At 41.5% G+C, this 15,594-nt stretch overlaps 1 protein-coding gene across 5 annotated transcripts; it reads left to right on the top strand.

Annotated features, from left to right (window-relative positions):
- The first annotated feature begins 349 nt into the window (after positions 1 to 349).
- On the top strand, positions 350 to 12,355 carry SETD4 (SET domain containing 4). Of its 5 annotated transcripts, none has more exons than XM_082493457.1 (10): positions 350 to 678; positions 1,100 to 1,195; positions 2,161 to 2,198; positions 3,734 to 3,822; positions 4,479 to 4,908; positions 5,717 to 5,891; positions 6,582 to 6,663; positions 7,013 to 7,093; positions 8,125 to 8,248; positions 11,894 to 12,355. In XM_082493457.1, the coding sequence occupies exons 1-10, from the start codon at positions 609 to 611 to the stop codon at positions 11,924 to 11,926; spliced, it is 1,218 nt and encodes a 405-aa protein (XP_082349583.1). In that variant the 5' UTR covers positions 350 to 608; the 3' UTR covers positions 11,927 to 12,355. The 5 variants fall into 5 exon arrangements, with proteins under 5 accessions (XP_082349583.1, XP_082349582.1, XP_082349584.1 ...); XM_082493456.1 differs by having other exon boundaries at positions 9,138 to 12,355; XM_082493458.1 differs by lacking the exon at positions 5,717 to 5,891 and adding an exon at positions 5,618 to 5,657 and having other exon boundaries at positions 9,138 to 12,355.
- The last annotated feature ends 3,239 nt before the right edge of the window (positions 12,356 to 15,594 follow it).

Raw genomic sequence — 15,594 nt, 5'->3', positions numbered from 1 at the left:
AGCGGCGGTCGTTTCGTCCTCCATGGCAGGTGGGCCGGCGGGCGGGCGGCTGTGAGGCGGCGGGGGCCACCACCAGGCAGCGTCCCCTTCTCTGCCCTGCTGCCATGTCAGCCCGCGAGGGAATCGGGAGCCGGGGCCGCCGTTGGGCCGCTGAGGGGGAGATGGCGTTTCTCCTGACGCTCCTCAGTCTTCTCCGCCTTGAAATGCGGGGGGCCGCGGACGGTCCCAAGCGGCGTTCGCTTCGCTGGGGCGATTCGCGGGGTCGTGTCTGTCAGGCCAGGGAGGCGGGAGAGGCCTAAGCCGGGCGGCGGGGGAGCGCCGGGGCTCCAGCGGGTCGGGGCCGTGGTGTGGGCGAGGTGGTGCTCGGGGGCGAAGGGCTTCCCCTCCTCCCTCACCCCCATCGCCCACCCTCGCTTAAGGCTTTGCTCGTAGCGGGTTTTCTAAACTTTAAAGAGGCAGCTTATTAAACTGGCAGTGCTGTGATTTCTCTTATTGAGGTAAAAGAAACATGCGGTATTTGAAAGGGGCTTTAAATATTTTTAGAGTAACCTTTCTTCTTTTTTTGTAAGTTCAGGTTGTCTAAACAGGGCAAAAATCTATTTCTTAATATGAAGAGAAGCAGAGGCCGGACAGGTCGAAAGAGAAGAAGAAAACACTTGCAGTGTTTTATGGATGGAGGTACTATTGTTGGAAGTACTGTTCAATAATAAAGTAACCAGTTGTTTGTCAAGGGGTTATTTTGTGACCTATATTCGTCAAACACCTTTGTGCTTTGAAAATAACATTTGTAAATGTTAGCTTTTTCTGTGCAAGTATTCTAGCATCGGTGTACAGTCCTGAACAGAGCATGGCGAATATTGTGAGCTCTCTTTTCTGGCTAATGGGAAGTACTACATAATTCTTAAATTCTTTGAGCCTTGAATATGCTGAATAACTCCCACAGTTGTGCTAGTTCCCAGAAGCCAATAACTTATTAAGCTAGTTCAAGGGGAGCCTTTCTTTCTATTCTATTATGCCGTACTAAAATGTCCAAAATACAGTTTTTCTTACCATACAGTAAAATTTTTCAATTTCCCCTCCCCTTTGTTTTTTTTTTCAGTCAACTGCAGTCACAAACTGGAATACATTAAACTTAAGAAGTGGCTGAAAGACAGAGGATTTGAAGACAGTAATTTAAGGCCAGCACAGTTCTGGGGTAATGTTTTAATTACTTATTGGTGGTACATATTTCATTCTTCTGAGAATGTTAGATTCCTGCTTTCATTTGGAAACACAAACCTGTCTATCATCAAGAAAAAAAAAAACAGCTACTGTTAGTCCTTTAAGGACTTCGGGCAAATGCATATGAATGTCATTTAAGGTGAATAAGTAAGTATGGAGGCCTGAAACACTGTAAACTGTTTCTTACGTAAAGATGCTCTCGTGTAAAACTTTGGTAAGAGAATACTGTAGTATGCTACAAAACATGCACACCTGTGTCAAATTCCTTGTAGGAGTCAAGATTTTAAGTGTTAGCAGCACGATTTTAAAGAAGAAAGTAGTATCTCATTAAGTTTTTCCAGTATCAGAATCTAACCTTGTTATCATGTCTTCATCTTTTCTTCTATACAAGTTCAGCAAACCTAGTGATACAGAAAAGTAAACAATTTTAGAGTTGTGATTCACTTAGTACTGTTTACAGTAAAGGTATATACATGTATTTTTTCTCTTTAAGTAGATTATGTTTCAAAAACTTTTGCACTATTAAAGAGTGAGTAGAGAGAATAGCATGAATCAGAGAAAAAATATTATGAATAGAAATTGTAAAATTTAGTTAGTACTCTGAAACCAAGAACAGTAGCCAGTGATGAGAAATGTGTTTAAAAAAAAAAAATTGGGCAAAAGAAGTTGGGTAATTGCTAGAACTGGACAGCACGTATTTTAGGAGATGCAAGGGAAGGGCTTTCACAGGGTCCTGAAAAGTAAAAAGAGAATCAGAGAACAAAGAAAGGAGGTATATATCTGGAACAATCCATAATTGCCTTTTATGATTTGTAAGAGGTGATGTATGTTCTTGTAGAGCTTTTCCTTGCTGGCCTGTTAATTTATTGCAGCTTATCATAGTCTCCTGTATTTTACATATATAGATATATTTAAGTATCCTCTTTGTTCCTGCTTCAGATACCGGAAGAGGACTGATGACGACAAAAGCTCTTCAGGTTAGTAATGTTGATTCTAATGCAAGAGCTCCTTGGGTTCTTTGAGATGTAATGACTTTTGCACAAGCAAAGCTCTAAATTCCAGGCAAGGTTGTCTTGGTCCCTGTTGTGAATGTAATTTCTAGCCTAATATCAAAATTTGCAGTATTGACATACCTGTAAGGTGATATCCTATGTATGCTGACAACTTGTAGGATGAAGACATTCCTGTACTCATTTACAGAGAATATGTAGTCTTGTGTTCCAGTTTAAGGCAATCAGTGGCTAACTGAAACCAGGAGCAGGCCTCTTCCCTCCTGTATGCCTTCTCCCTCAGCCATTGGCTACCGCAGTTTCTTTTGCACTGGCTGTAGCATTCTTCCACACTCGTGTGGTAAGTAGCATTGGGAAGCTAAACTAACAAAAAACTCTCTCTTTAAAAAAAAAAATTTACTAGCTTTAATAGCTTTGCTCCTTGAAATCTGTCACCTTGGTCAGACCAGTGCTGGCACAAAGGGAGAAATGGCGTATCAGGAGAGGGAATGGAAGAAAGGGATGGGGCTTTAAGCAGCGTTTGACTTTAGATTATTGTAGCCATAACGTGAAACCATGGCTTTAACCTCACTTTGATGGCCTTCTTCTTTGTTGGTAGATCAGCTAACAGAGTCATAATTTCTGTCATTCCCAGCAGAAAAGGTAGAACGAATACCCCACCCTTCAGATATTGACACAGAAAGACTGAACTCTTACGGGAAAGTGCCTCTCAGAAAATAGGCTTGTTGGAGAAGTTTCCTAACTGGTATGAGGATAGTATATCAAATAACGGGGAATCAGACCCAGACCTTTTACAAAATAGAGAGTATAGCAAGAGGTAGGAAGGAGATGCAGTGGTGAAATCGTGTGGAGAACAGTGTATGTTCTCATGCTGGCTTAGGGTTAGAGCCAGCAGTTGAAGCCGGAGGCTCAGGTTTTCCACAGTGCTGGGAGTCTGCAGTGAGTGAAACCAGAGCTAGACTCAACTGGGCTTGAACAAGATAGGGAAACTCAGGAGAGGAATGGGAAGGGGAGAGTATTGACTTGATTCATGTCCTCTCCGTACAGGCATGGACACATGTAGCTCAAGCCAGTCATGAAACCTAATTTACACACACAGCAGCTTGGCAAACAAAGTCAGGATAGACATGACCTAAATTGTCCCTACCGCATGCTGCTCTGTTGACAGAAGTTCAGGTATTTGTGAGGTCAGATGTAAAATATATCTTGGTACAAAGAAAGTGAGTAGCCAGTCACCAACTTTCTGTGAACGGCTAACTTTCTGTAGGTGACAGTTCCTACTGACTGCAGTTGTCCTCTTCACCTGGGCTGTGGCTGTCTTAAAAGCATGCCGGTTTCCATCAAGTTCAACATCACATCTGTTTGCTTCCTGACATTGGTGTTCTCTGGGGAATATCTCTCTGTTCAGAAATCGCATAGTAAATGAGTCATTTACACTTGATGTTTACTATTCTTTGTGTGTGTTGTGTTTTGTTGTTTTTTTTTTTCTTTTCCCCTCAAAGGCAGGAGATCTGGTTATTTCACTGCCTGAGAAATGCTTACTCACCACGGGCACTGTCCTTAGTGGCTGCTTGGGAGAATACATTGTAAAGTAAGTGAAAAGTGACACTTTACGGGCAAGCTGACCTTTCCTGTGGATTGCTCATTAGTAGATTAATCATCTTAAGTGCTGGTAGGGCTTTAAACTGAATACCCTAACTTGTATGAGTATGTCTTGTGAACTTTCATGCACGTGGAATGCTTAGATAAGTAAGTCTTGCACACAGAGCATCCCCTCTTAGCTGGGCAGAGCTGGAGGGATGGTACAGGCTTGAACTTGACCTGCCTTTAGAGCAAGCTTGGACCTAAATGCCAGTTATGAATGGTTTCTTGGGAATTTGTGAATATGCTTCAATAGGAGAAGGGGGATACAATGGGGTTGCAAAGCAGTCACATGAACGTGGCCTTTTAGAAAATTCAGAACAAAGCCCTATGCTGGATATTGAGTACTTGTTCCGTATCCTAAACCTCTTCCTCCCTCCCCAGAAAACAAAAAACCAAAAAAAACAACCCAAGAGGTGAGCCAGCTTTTTATAGCCCCTTTGAAATCATCAAAAGGACTTGGAGGTGAACTACAAAGAAGTTTAAAATAGAAGCTATTTATAACATTTAAAAGAGCTAGAAGAGAGATAGAATACTGCTGCATCTGTTTCCTATCTCATCTCTGTGTATCTGCTATGTTGGTATTTTTCTTTTATTTTCTAATAGATGGAAGCCTCCTGTATCTCCTTTGATAGCACTGTGCACATTTTTAATAGCAGAGAAGCATGCTGGTGAGAAATCTCTGTGGAAGCCGTATCTCGATGTTTTACCCAAGGCATACACTTGCCCTGTTTGTTTGGAGCGTGATGTAGTAAACCTTCTTCCTGAACCTTTAAGAAAGAAGGCTCAGGAGCAGAGAGCGACGGTCCATGAGTTGTACCTGTCTTCCAAGGCTTTTTTCTCTTCTCTGCAACCTTTGTTTGCTGAGAACACTGGAACTATTTTTAACTACAGTGCTCTAGAGTGGGCTTGGTGCACTATTAATACCAGGACAATATACATGAAACACTCACAGAGGGAATGTTTTTCTCTTGAGCCAGATGTTTATGCCTTGGCACCATATTTAGATTTGCTAAACCACAATCCAAATGTTCAGGTAAGAAACTAAAAATAGATCACTTAGTTTATTTCCTTGTGAATGCACTATCTCAGTATCTCAGTACAGTATACGTTTCTGTGATTAGGAGTGTCTGGAGGTCAGTGAGAGATCTCATAGTGAGGGAATTGTCTATTGAGGACACACACACAGGCTGAGTACTCATGGTTTGTATGTACCCTGGAGCTTGCTATTCAGCTCAAGGCAGTTGAATAAAGAGGATTCAAATGTTTCAGATTATGTAGCAAAGGTACAGGGGAGAGTCCCCAGTAGCTGGGTAATATTTGCATCCAGGGTAGCTATTGGGAAGAGTCACTTATAAATTTGACCCTACTCTGCTCTCCTGAAAGGCTCAGTTCCTGAGACAAATCTGGAGTTACATGGTCCCTGTGTTCTCCACCTCTGGCTGAAGCTTGTGGGCATCCTTAGGAAAGTGTATAGAGCAGTTCTACCTTATGTCAGGGACTGTGTGCCAACAGAGAGCTTGGATAGCACAAAAATGGCCAGCTCTCCATAAGTCATCTTTTATTTGTGGATTTGGGGCCTCTGTAATAAGTCTGCACAGTGGGTGGCATGTCCTGTGGACTAAGGTTTTGATGTTTGTTCTTCTTCATACTAGTATTCATAGAGTAATCCTGGTGTCCTGGTGTGGAATTGTCCAAACAGCTTGCCTTTTCAGACATCTGTAACACTATCTGTTTTATTGCAGTTAGAGGAATGCTCAGTCCTGTTGGCTTTTAATATTCAAGGTCTGATTCCTTTTTCACCCTGTCTTCCTGCCAAGAGTAAAACTTTTAATTTCTTGAAGGTAAAGGCTGCATTTAATGAACAGACAAGAAGCTATGAAATTCGGACAAATTCACAGTGCAAAAAATACGAAGAAGTATTTATCTGCTATGGGCCTCATGATAACCAGCGACTGCTACTAGAATATGGATTTGTTGCCATGAATAACCCTCACAGCTGTGTTTATGTCACCTCAGGTTGGATATATAGATTGTCTTGACAATGAAAGGTACAATAGTAGAGAGCAGAACATCTGAGCATATTAATTCCATCTGTCTTCAACGGGAGATGTGGGTACAAAAGGGTAACTAAAGGATAGTGAAGAAGTACATGCACTTGTGGATACATATATATATACATATGCACAATGCACATTAAGGCATTGTGATATGCACATTAAGGCGTTGTGATTTTGTTTTTAAATGCCATTAAGATATTCTGTGCATCTCCAAGAAGTGGAATAGAGTTTGATACCACTTTGAACTGCATAGAATATAAGGATCGGAGTTTTAAAATTGAGTGTTTTTTGGAAACTTTTCCTTTTGTAAAATCGAGATTCTTACCAGTACGTATGTAGAACTTCCGACTGGATGTCAGATTGTAGCATTGACTTCAGGATTTAAGTCCTAATTCCCACAAACTGAAGTTGCTGAGAGTGGTTCGTAGCTTTAGTTTTAGTCAGGATTTCCATTATAAGGATACAGTCCTGGAGATTGCTGATAGCTTTTGAGAAGTGGATACATTTTTGGTTATGTTAAAGTTCACCAAAATGTAGCAGGTTTTGGTCTTTATCCTGTAGCTCCTTGAAAAATATTGTTGAAATGTCACTTCAGGATTGTTGTTTCTTCTGCATACCGTTTAAATACCTAAAATGTGTTTTTATGCAGATACGCTCCTCAAGTATTTTCCACCACTGGATAAGCAGAGAAATGCAAAAATTTCCATTCTAAAGGATCATGATTTCTTAGAGTAGGTATCTAGAGTTTTTTGTTTCCATGTGAGTTTTCTTTTCAGTTTTTCTGAGAGCCAAATTTGCTTCTAGTACCGAAATCCAGCATAAAATAATTATTTGTTTTATTTAACAAACTGATTTGCTTGCTGTTTGTGGGAGAAGGTGGAAGTCGTAAACATCAATATCAAAGCTTGAGATAGGTTTCAAGGTCCAGACTGTCTCCTAGCTGTGGAAGGAAGCAGGGTAAGGGGAGTCCTCTAGTTCCAAAGAGCTGATCTTCCCTGGTTGACACTTGTCAGGAAGGAAGCTGTCATGCTGTAGAAGATCACCTGTACTTTCTGCATCTCATCACTTCTGACTTTTTAGAAACCTGACCTTTGGATGGGATGGACCATCTTGGAGACTCCTCACAGCCCTCAAGTTGTTAAGTCTTGGACCAGATGAATTGTAAGTTTTAGTACTTTTTGAATATTCAGACAATGTGCATGTGACATTTCCCTTTATTTGCTCTTTGCTGGCTGTTTGCGAGGTACTGGGACAATTTGGATTTCTGTGTCTTATCTCATTGACTCCAGGTGAGAAGTGAATAGAGGAAAGGCAAAGAACACCATATAATGTAAAGTCATTGCCTATTTGGTGCTGTGGTCTTTTACTTTCTTGTATTACCGGCTAGAAACACCCTATTGTTTTTCCTTTCTGTTTCGAGAACGAGATAATACTTTAAGGTTCAGACTGCAGACCTTTTTCCTGTTGGTTTGATGGGACTTTTAAATGCTCTTGACTTTGCTTGATTTCTTTGAAGCATGTGTTCCACAGGCTGCTTCTGAAATTCTAGGACCAAATAAATCACTGAAATTGATCTCCAGTGACTGTCAGTGCAGTTTTAATTGTTTGTTCCAAATGGCAAATTTGCTTTAAACAGCATTAATAGAAAATGGTTACCTGGGCTTTGCTTGTAATAGTGAATAATAACAATAAAAAAATGTTTTCTCTTGTTTGAAGCTGTTTACGTGTCAAAGATTTGTGGCTGAGTGGAATAAGTTGATTATAAGAACTAAAAATAAATCCCTGTGGTATTGGTTTCAAGCCCCTGAAATTTGTCAGTATGTGAGGTGAGGTTTAGCAGAAGCCATGCTAATAAGTTCTGAGTGAATAGCTTTTACTCCTCACTGGTGCTGCTGAACTTGGTGGCAGTATGGCAGAGCAGTGAAGACTGGAAGCATTGGTCTAAGTGCAGACTGTGGCTTTGGCTGTAAGGGTAAGAGTGGAGAATTGAAAGTTCTGCTCCAGACCATTAAATCCCTCTTCTCTTTTGCTTGCCTTATCAGTCTCATATCTGAAAGCCATGTGCCTTTTCTGTATATGCTGACCCTATTTGCTTTATGCCAGCAGTGTTATTCTTAGCATAACCATATGCTCGTCATTTGGTTGGGGAATAAAGCAAATGATTGTGTGTTGTTCAAACGTTTTTCTTTTAGTACTTGCTGGAGGAGAACTCTGCTTGGTGATGTAATTTCAGCCAGAAACGAACAGCAGGCTGTGACTGTAACAGCAAAAATATGCCATTTTTTAATAGAGGAGACACAGCATGTCCTTCTTCAGGTAATTTGACTGGAAGAACAAGGTAGCCAAGATTCCGTTCTCTCCTAGCATAAATGTACAGCAGTGTAATTTTCTGGGGTGAGAACAGAATGACGGAAGGAACGGACTACACTGGGGTGGTGTAGGGTTTGTTTCCAGGGTGACTGATGGCACTAAATTGCTCAGCAGAATTTGTGGCTGCAGCAAAGAAAGGAGGCGTGTTACAAAGCTTACATGAAGCCATATAAACAAGGGAAAAGTGTTTAACCTTGCTCTGCTTACAATATCAACGTGTTTGTTGAGGTTACCTCTTAAAAGAAAATGCCGATTTGTATGAGGTGGGCACGTAAGATGTTGCAGACCTACCATAAGTGCCTTGTTGCAGAAAGTGAAAGCTGTGTTCATTAAAGCCAGTCAAGCCAAATGAGCTACTGATGTCAGCCAGTCTCCTGTGAGGGAGGTCTGTACTCTTAGAAAAACATTCTCTCCTTCCTTTCTGAATTTTGGCAAACGTGTACTTAATGTCAAGTTGCATAGCTCTCATGGAAAACGGTTATTAAAACCACACTTTTGCAAAGGAAACACTTACATGCACAGAGTATGAGGTGAATCTGGTCTTGAGCAACATCTTGAGGATAGTATGGATTTAGGAGCCCAATATCAGGTAAACATTTCCCTTCCCCTCCTTGTTTTTGGTCTGCTTTCTATCCATGTATGATTTTTTTTTTTTCTTTTTTTTTTTTCACTTACTATTGCAGTTTCTCTTGTGGAAGGTTAAAAAAAAATACTGTATTTTGATATAGTTCATGGAATCCGTACCACAGAGGAGCTTTACACAAATTTTATGTTCGTGTCCTATATTAAATAATCTGAATTGTTAGTAATTTAATCCCATTTGTATAAACTTCAGATTTCCCAGTTGAAAAGGAACAAAGAGAACCTCAAAAAACACCTAGCTTTGGTAGAAGCACTACATTTGGAAGATCTGAAGATACTGCAAAAATCAGCTGAGATTCTTTGCAACTTGAACATGGCAACAACTTGACCCATCTGGAGTTGTGATGGCTGTGGCTGCTTGGAGCTCATTTGCCATGGGTGTGCCTTGCTCAGCTGTTTTAATGGACCTGAACAGCAAAGAATAATGTAAAAGGTGATCAGAATATGCCTAGTTTTGTTTACAGGGTCGCACAGGACCCAGAGTCTTATTTTGTTCTTTGCTGACCTTCTTCAGTAATACAAAAGGTGAGCCCAAGTGCAGGGAGGCAGCACAGGTGGCTTTCATCACATCTCATCCAAATCACACTGCTATGAGCAAAACAGCTTCCGGGGTAATTTGAGCAGCCCCAGAATTGTGGGTTCCAGCAGTCCTAGACTTTTACCAGCTGGCGTTGTGGCTAAAGTATGGATCATAGAGTGAAACAGATGCTCCTCAGTGTATATTTGAGCTCTGACACTTGACAGAGAGGAAGAGGACAGAGCCACTTGTATTTGCCCTGTACTGGTCCTTTGCTTTTTCCCTGAGAGCTGTACATGTCCTCTGTTCATGCAGTGCCTGTGCACTGCTGGAGTAATAGATAGGGACTATAGCATAGATGAGTCCCATTGTGACTTGACTCCAAATCATTCCCTTTGCAGTTTCAGCCCATGTGTTTCTTGAACATAAGGAAGTGTGAATTTCCCTCCTTTACTCTCAAAGCTCCCTCCGAACTCACTAGTTCTTGTTCTGACTCCTGCTGTGAATGAGAACTGAAAGGATATATTGCTTTGAACTCTCTTCCTTATTTGGAAGACCACACAGGCAATTAATTCTGTTTCCAGTCAGTTCTGATGATCGCACTGAGAAATGTTCCCATCCTGTCTACAAGGGGATAGTCTCATGAACTGCCTTTCAGTATTGATTCAACTTGAGGAGGGAGCTTGAGCTCCCTATGTTGTTTAAAGATGAGAGAGACTTCTTCAAAGGGCATTTCAGGGCAGGACCCTTATTTAAGCTGTATAAATCTCATTTATAATTGTGGTTATGTTGTGATTATTTTCCTTTTTGTGGGGAATCACATGTCATAGAATTTTTCATTACTGTTTCTAGTATTTTTTAAGAACTGTGTTTTTTAAAAGTGTTTATTTTTGTAATTATATTGGGTCATATATATTTTGGGTCAATATATTTTGTAAATATATTTTCTACAAGACTATTTTTGAAATAAATGAAATTGTATACAGTAAGTAAAGACATTCTAGCTAATAATACAATTTAAAGAAAAAAAAATACAAGTGAAAACTTTTAAGTATTCGAGCTCAAATGCACTTTCAGACTATTTTTGGTACCTTGTGGACAAGAATGTTGCTGTGTAAACTTGCCTGGTTTTGAGGATTCCAGGGGTTTTCTCTGCTTTCTTTTTCTGTGTGGGTCTATTTGGGTGTGCTTGTTTTGTCTGGGGTAGAGTTAATTTTCTTCATAGTAGCTATTATGGGACTTTGTTTTGGGTTTGTGCTGAAAACGGTGTTGATAATACAGGGATGTTTTAGTTACTGCTGAGCAGTGTTTACACAGTCAAGGCCTTTTCTGCTCCTCATAGCGCCCTGCCAGCAGGGGGCTGGGTGCGCACAGGAGGTTATGGTGGGGGGACACGGCCAGGATGGCTAGCCCTGGCTGACCGGGGGAATTTTCTGTGCCATGTGGCATCATGCTCATCATATAGGGCTGAGGAAGAAGAAAGAATGGGAAGGACATTTGGAGTGATGGCATTTGTCTTCCTAAGTAACCATTACGTGTGATGGAGCCCTGCTCTCCTGGGGATGGCTGAACACCCGCCTGCCCATAGGAAGCAGGGAATGAATGCCTTGTTTTGCTTTGCTTGCCTGTGCGGCTTTTGCTTTACTTATTAAAACTGTCTGTATCTCAGCCCACAAGTTTTCTCACTGTTACACTTATTCTCTCCCCCATCCCACCGGGAGAGAATGAACGAGCAGCTGCATGGTGCTTGGTTGCCGGCTGGGGTTAAACCATGACATTGGGACAGGAAATGTCTTGATACCTGGAGCTCTGAGAAGGGCCTTTCTTCACGTAGAAGGAAATGCTAGTTTAGGTTCAAAAGACAGGGGGAACTAAGAAGTGTAACTTTGCTATTACTCAGTTTCAAAAAACAAAAGTTCTTGGATTTGAGATGCCATCTTCATAACGTCTTCCTAGGATTAGGAAATTCTGAAAATAAGCTATTTTCTGCCTTGTTCACTCTAATGCACTGAAACTTTTGTATGCTCAAGCTTTCTGTGTTGTTCATATGGAGATGCTGACAGTGTGAGGTTACTTTACAGTTCAGAGCAGAGGGCAGGTTGAATGGGTTGGGAGAGGAACTGAAGTGCTTTCTGGAGCTAGAAGCGCATTTATTACACCCGTTGGGTCAATTACATTTCACATTTGCCTAAACTGTGCTTTTAACCCCTGCAAGTCACTTGGCACCATATTTTATATTCTGGTCAGTTCTATTCTGAGGTACCTCCTGGGACGAGATGTCTGGATTTGGGAATGCAATCTCTACTGATCTCACCGAGGGCAATTCTCATCAGCTTGCATAAGGGTCCTTCTATACCACTGAACCTGGCTGCAGTAGAGGTAGCGGGGCTGAGACCCTGACCCTGTCACTGTTGCCTGTTCATTTTGATTAGGTCTGCAAAAAGGCCTACAGAAGTCATGGATGACATGAAGAGGGTGGATGGTGACTGAGCGTTCACAACACAAGAAGGAAGCAAGCTTTCAAAGGAAGCTTGAAGAAGTCAGATTCAAAACTAACAGAATGTGGTAACCAACCCATTGATGTTTACTCAGGAACACGGATACAAAAGTTGACATGGGTGCAGAGCACATATACATGGAAGACAGAGCTGTTGGTGGTTACCTGCCATCTTACGCAGTCCTTGGATCTCAAAAATACTTGAAGGTTGTGAGGATGTTGACGGCAAGTATTGTATGTGCTCGACCTGTGCTTGCTCTTTTAGGGTGTTGGTGGACACTGTGGGAAACAGGGCACGGGGCTAGAGGGATCCTTGCTTTGAACAGGTCCTGCAATTTTGATGGTTACAGTTGAACTGTTTGACCTCTTAGTTTCTCTTAATAAAAAATTTTCCAGTCTCTAAGAGCAGATGTGTTTCTCATTTTATAATTTTATACTGAGATGGTACCAGAGTTCCAGAGTTAAAGCAGATAAGGCTGTTTGGTTTTGGTTTGGTGTTTTTTTTTTTTTTTCTCTTTCTGCAGATAGCAATTTTAAGCACAACTTCTGTACCACGTGTCCTGCAAGATGGATACTAGTTTGACAGAAGTTTATTTGCTTCAGTATTGCACTGTAGACAGCACATTTATACCAGGTGGTTTGAATACGGGCTCTGCTTCTGTAGCTCCTACGTGCCGTCCAGGGAGTGCAGGAAGGGGATGTGGCAGTGCAGGAGGGTAGACAGTATGGATTGCTTGTCTGTCTCTTGCCTGTAAGCAGGGCAGTAAGCCCCCAGCTTTACCTTAAGCACTGTAGCAAGTGTTCTGAATAGAGCCATGTGTGTTTAATGTCAAAGGCAAAATCCTGCCTGAATAGACTGGAACTAGTGCTTTTGTAACGTTCATCAATAGCAATGCATTTTTAACAGGAATAAACCAGCGTGACACAGGTCATGAGTCAGCATTTATGTATATATATGCCTAGTCAGCAAAAGCTTAAATTCTTTTTTTTTGACTCAAACCTAAACTATGTGCAAGACAGGGCATCTAATCTGGGCTTAGAGCTAGGGTGCCTGAGGAAGTGACTGCACCGGGAGTGCTCTCCAGCTGTCTTCCGGAACACTAAATCATGTTTTCAAAGAGTGAAGATGCTTACTGTCAGCCTCTGCTTTAACTAGACCCCCTTTGAGCTGCAAACATCTTAATCACTTGGCTTCAGTGACGTGCTGTTAACATTTGGCTCTGGCTCTCTGTTACCCTAAGAAGGGATTTAGCTGTGATCTTAGTGTGGAAAGACATACTTTATTTCCCTCTTTGTATGAATTTCCTTTCAGATTGTATCTGCAAATCTCAGCAACAGTTGGAACACCCCCCCCCCCAGCTTTTTACCACTAGCAACACAAACATGGTACCATGGTACAGACCATGGCGGTGAGTTAGATTCTCTTCCAGCTTGTGCAGCGTTGCTCAAAGAGAGCTAAAGTGGGGATGTGTTCTGCGACTGCGGTGAAACCACTGGGTTTGGGTAGGTGTAATGAGAGAAGCTTTACTTCTTGGAGTGAGAGCGGGAGACACAAATAGCACAGCTTGATTTTACTTTTTTTTTTTTTTTTTTGAGGGGGGGACTTGATTTAATGCAGTCTGAAGTCACTGAAAAATGATAAACATGAAACCTCATGACGGTATCTTTCCTGTGTCAATTTATGTAAATACGGCATGGATTTTCTTTGATCTTCTACAGAGAGTGGCTTCTAGTTTACAGTTTTCTTCAGCTGTAATGTGTGGAGATCATCCATCATTGCTAAGTGCCTTTGGACCTGTCTGTTTCAGGACAAGATAAGGGAGTATCAACTCTCATACCCTGATAATTAAAGCTTTTAGGTACACTATGAAAACATTTCAAAGATGACATTCCCAAAGAAAGAGCTTTTAAAAATGATGTCTCCCAGGGTATATAGCCCCTCCCCACCTAGAAGGTAAAGAATACCCCTTTAAAAATGCCACACTTGGGCATAATTTGAAATGTCTGTTTGCACTCTGTGCATCTGTGACTACAGAGATGGAGATAGTGAACTCTAGGACAGAGGGAAATTGTCCCAAAATAAATTTATGGGTTTATTTATGCAATGAATATGAACTAAAGTTGCTAAAAGATTTACAAATTTTCCCTCAATTTGGAATAGCAATTGGTTTTGAACCATGTGAAATTAATGTTTTTTATCATTTCAGCACAAAACCAGAAATCACATCTCAGCGACTGAATTCAACTAGGAGAACTTGATTTTATCCCTATCAAACAAAGCTTAGGTGGCATCAGTCTGTTGCAGGTTGGAGTGAAAAGAATGTACATTTCCAATTCATTCCACTGAATATTTTAGTGGATATCTATAATTCCGGAATTAAGTTTTAGAAAGCACTGCAATGAGCTATATCCAGTGGTAAAGCAAAGATACTCAATGAACTCCAAACTGAACTGTGTAAAACTAGTGTAAAACTGATGCAATCTCTGTGTTGTCCACTAGGTGATGCAACTATACTACAGAGAAATAAGAAATTACAGTATATCCAGATGGAATTGTAATCCTAGTTACTGTATTGGGATTCTAACAGTAAAAAGCGTTGTCTCCAGCAATACACCATGGTTGGTATTAGATAAATAGTTAAAAATGTAGATTTCTTTCTGCTGGTTTCAAGTGAAACATGAAGCTTTGTGATCTTTTATCTTCTCTCAGTTTTATTGTATTTTAACTTTGTTGGAGTTGCTCCTCTCTCAAGTTGAATCACATCATTCTTCCCTGAAACTATCACCCGAGACGTAACTAATGGTTCAAATCATCTTTGTTACATTAACTTAACCCCATGCAATGGAGAACTGTCTGCCCATGTGTTTTTTCTTCAGAGATTAGGGGCCAGATTCATCTTTTGCACAGACCTCTTTCAATAATGTCCTTTGATGGGGCTAATTGAACTCTGATTGAAACATTTCTTTTGTGTAGGGCGATTTTGTGGGCTCTCACTTGTGTCAGTTCTCCAGTGTTGAATAGTAATAAGCAGATGTTTGACCCTTTACTTCGCTGGGGATTTTTTCACGGCCCACGTTCATGACTTGTGTCTGCTTATTACTTGTGATGCGTGCTCGCTTTCCCAGGGGCTTCTGAAACGGCCAGTGTGTGTCCACACTGCATGTCCTTAGAGCCCCTTCAGATTGTCCTACTTGCTCTGCAGCTATAAAGAGGAGGAATGGAGGGATTTGCTGCTTGCAAAGCGATGACTGTTGTCTCCTGAAGCCCTCTCCCCGGTTCCTTAGCTCTTTCCCCCTGCCCCCGGTGCTGGACCATACTGCAACATGCCAATCTTGAGAGCACTGAAGTGGATGGGGCTCCAGTACCACCCTGTGTACGGCAGGAGGCAGGTATTTGCAGTGCGCTTTTCATGTAAGAACATTTTTCCTCTTTGCGCGTACCTGTACTTGTCCCAAGTCTGGCAGGGCCAACTGTGTCCAGCGCTTTACCTCTTCACTAGGATGGAAGAGTTGGGCTGGAGAAAGTGTTAGATGGGCACTGTGTCCCTTGCAGATACATTCAGCAGGCACTGGATGTGCTATTTTAGTAGCTACCTCCTGCTGGGGCTGCTCTGGAAGGAGCTGGCCGTGGCAGTT

Source organism: Vanellus vanellus (assembly GCF_965231255.1).
Source record: "Vanellus vanellus genome assembly, chromosome: 1".
Lineage (NCBI taxonomy): Eukaryota > Metazoa > Chordata > Aves > Charadriiformes > Charadriidae > Vanellus > Vanellus vanellus.
Note: the sequence above shows the minus strand (reverse complement) of the source record. Positions and strands in the feature narration are given on the sequence as shown.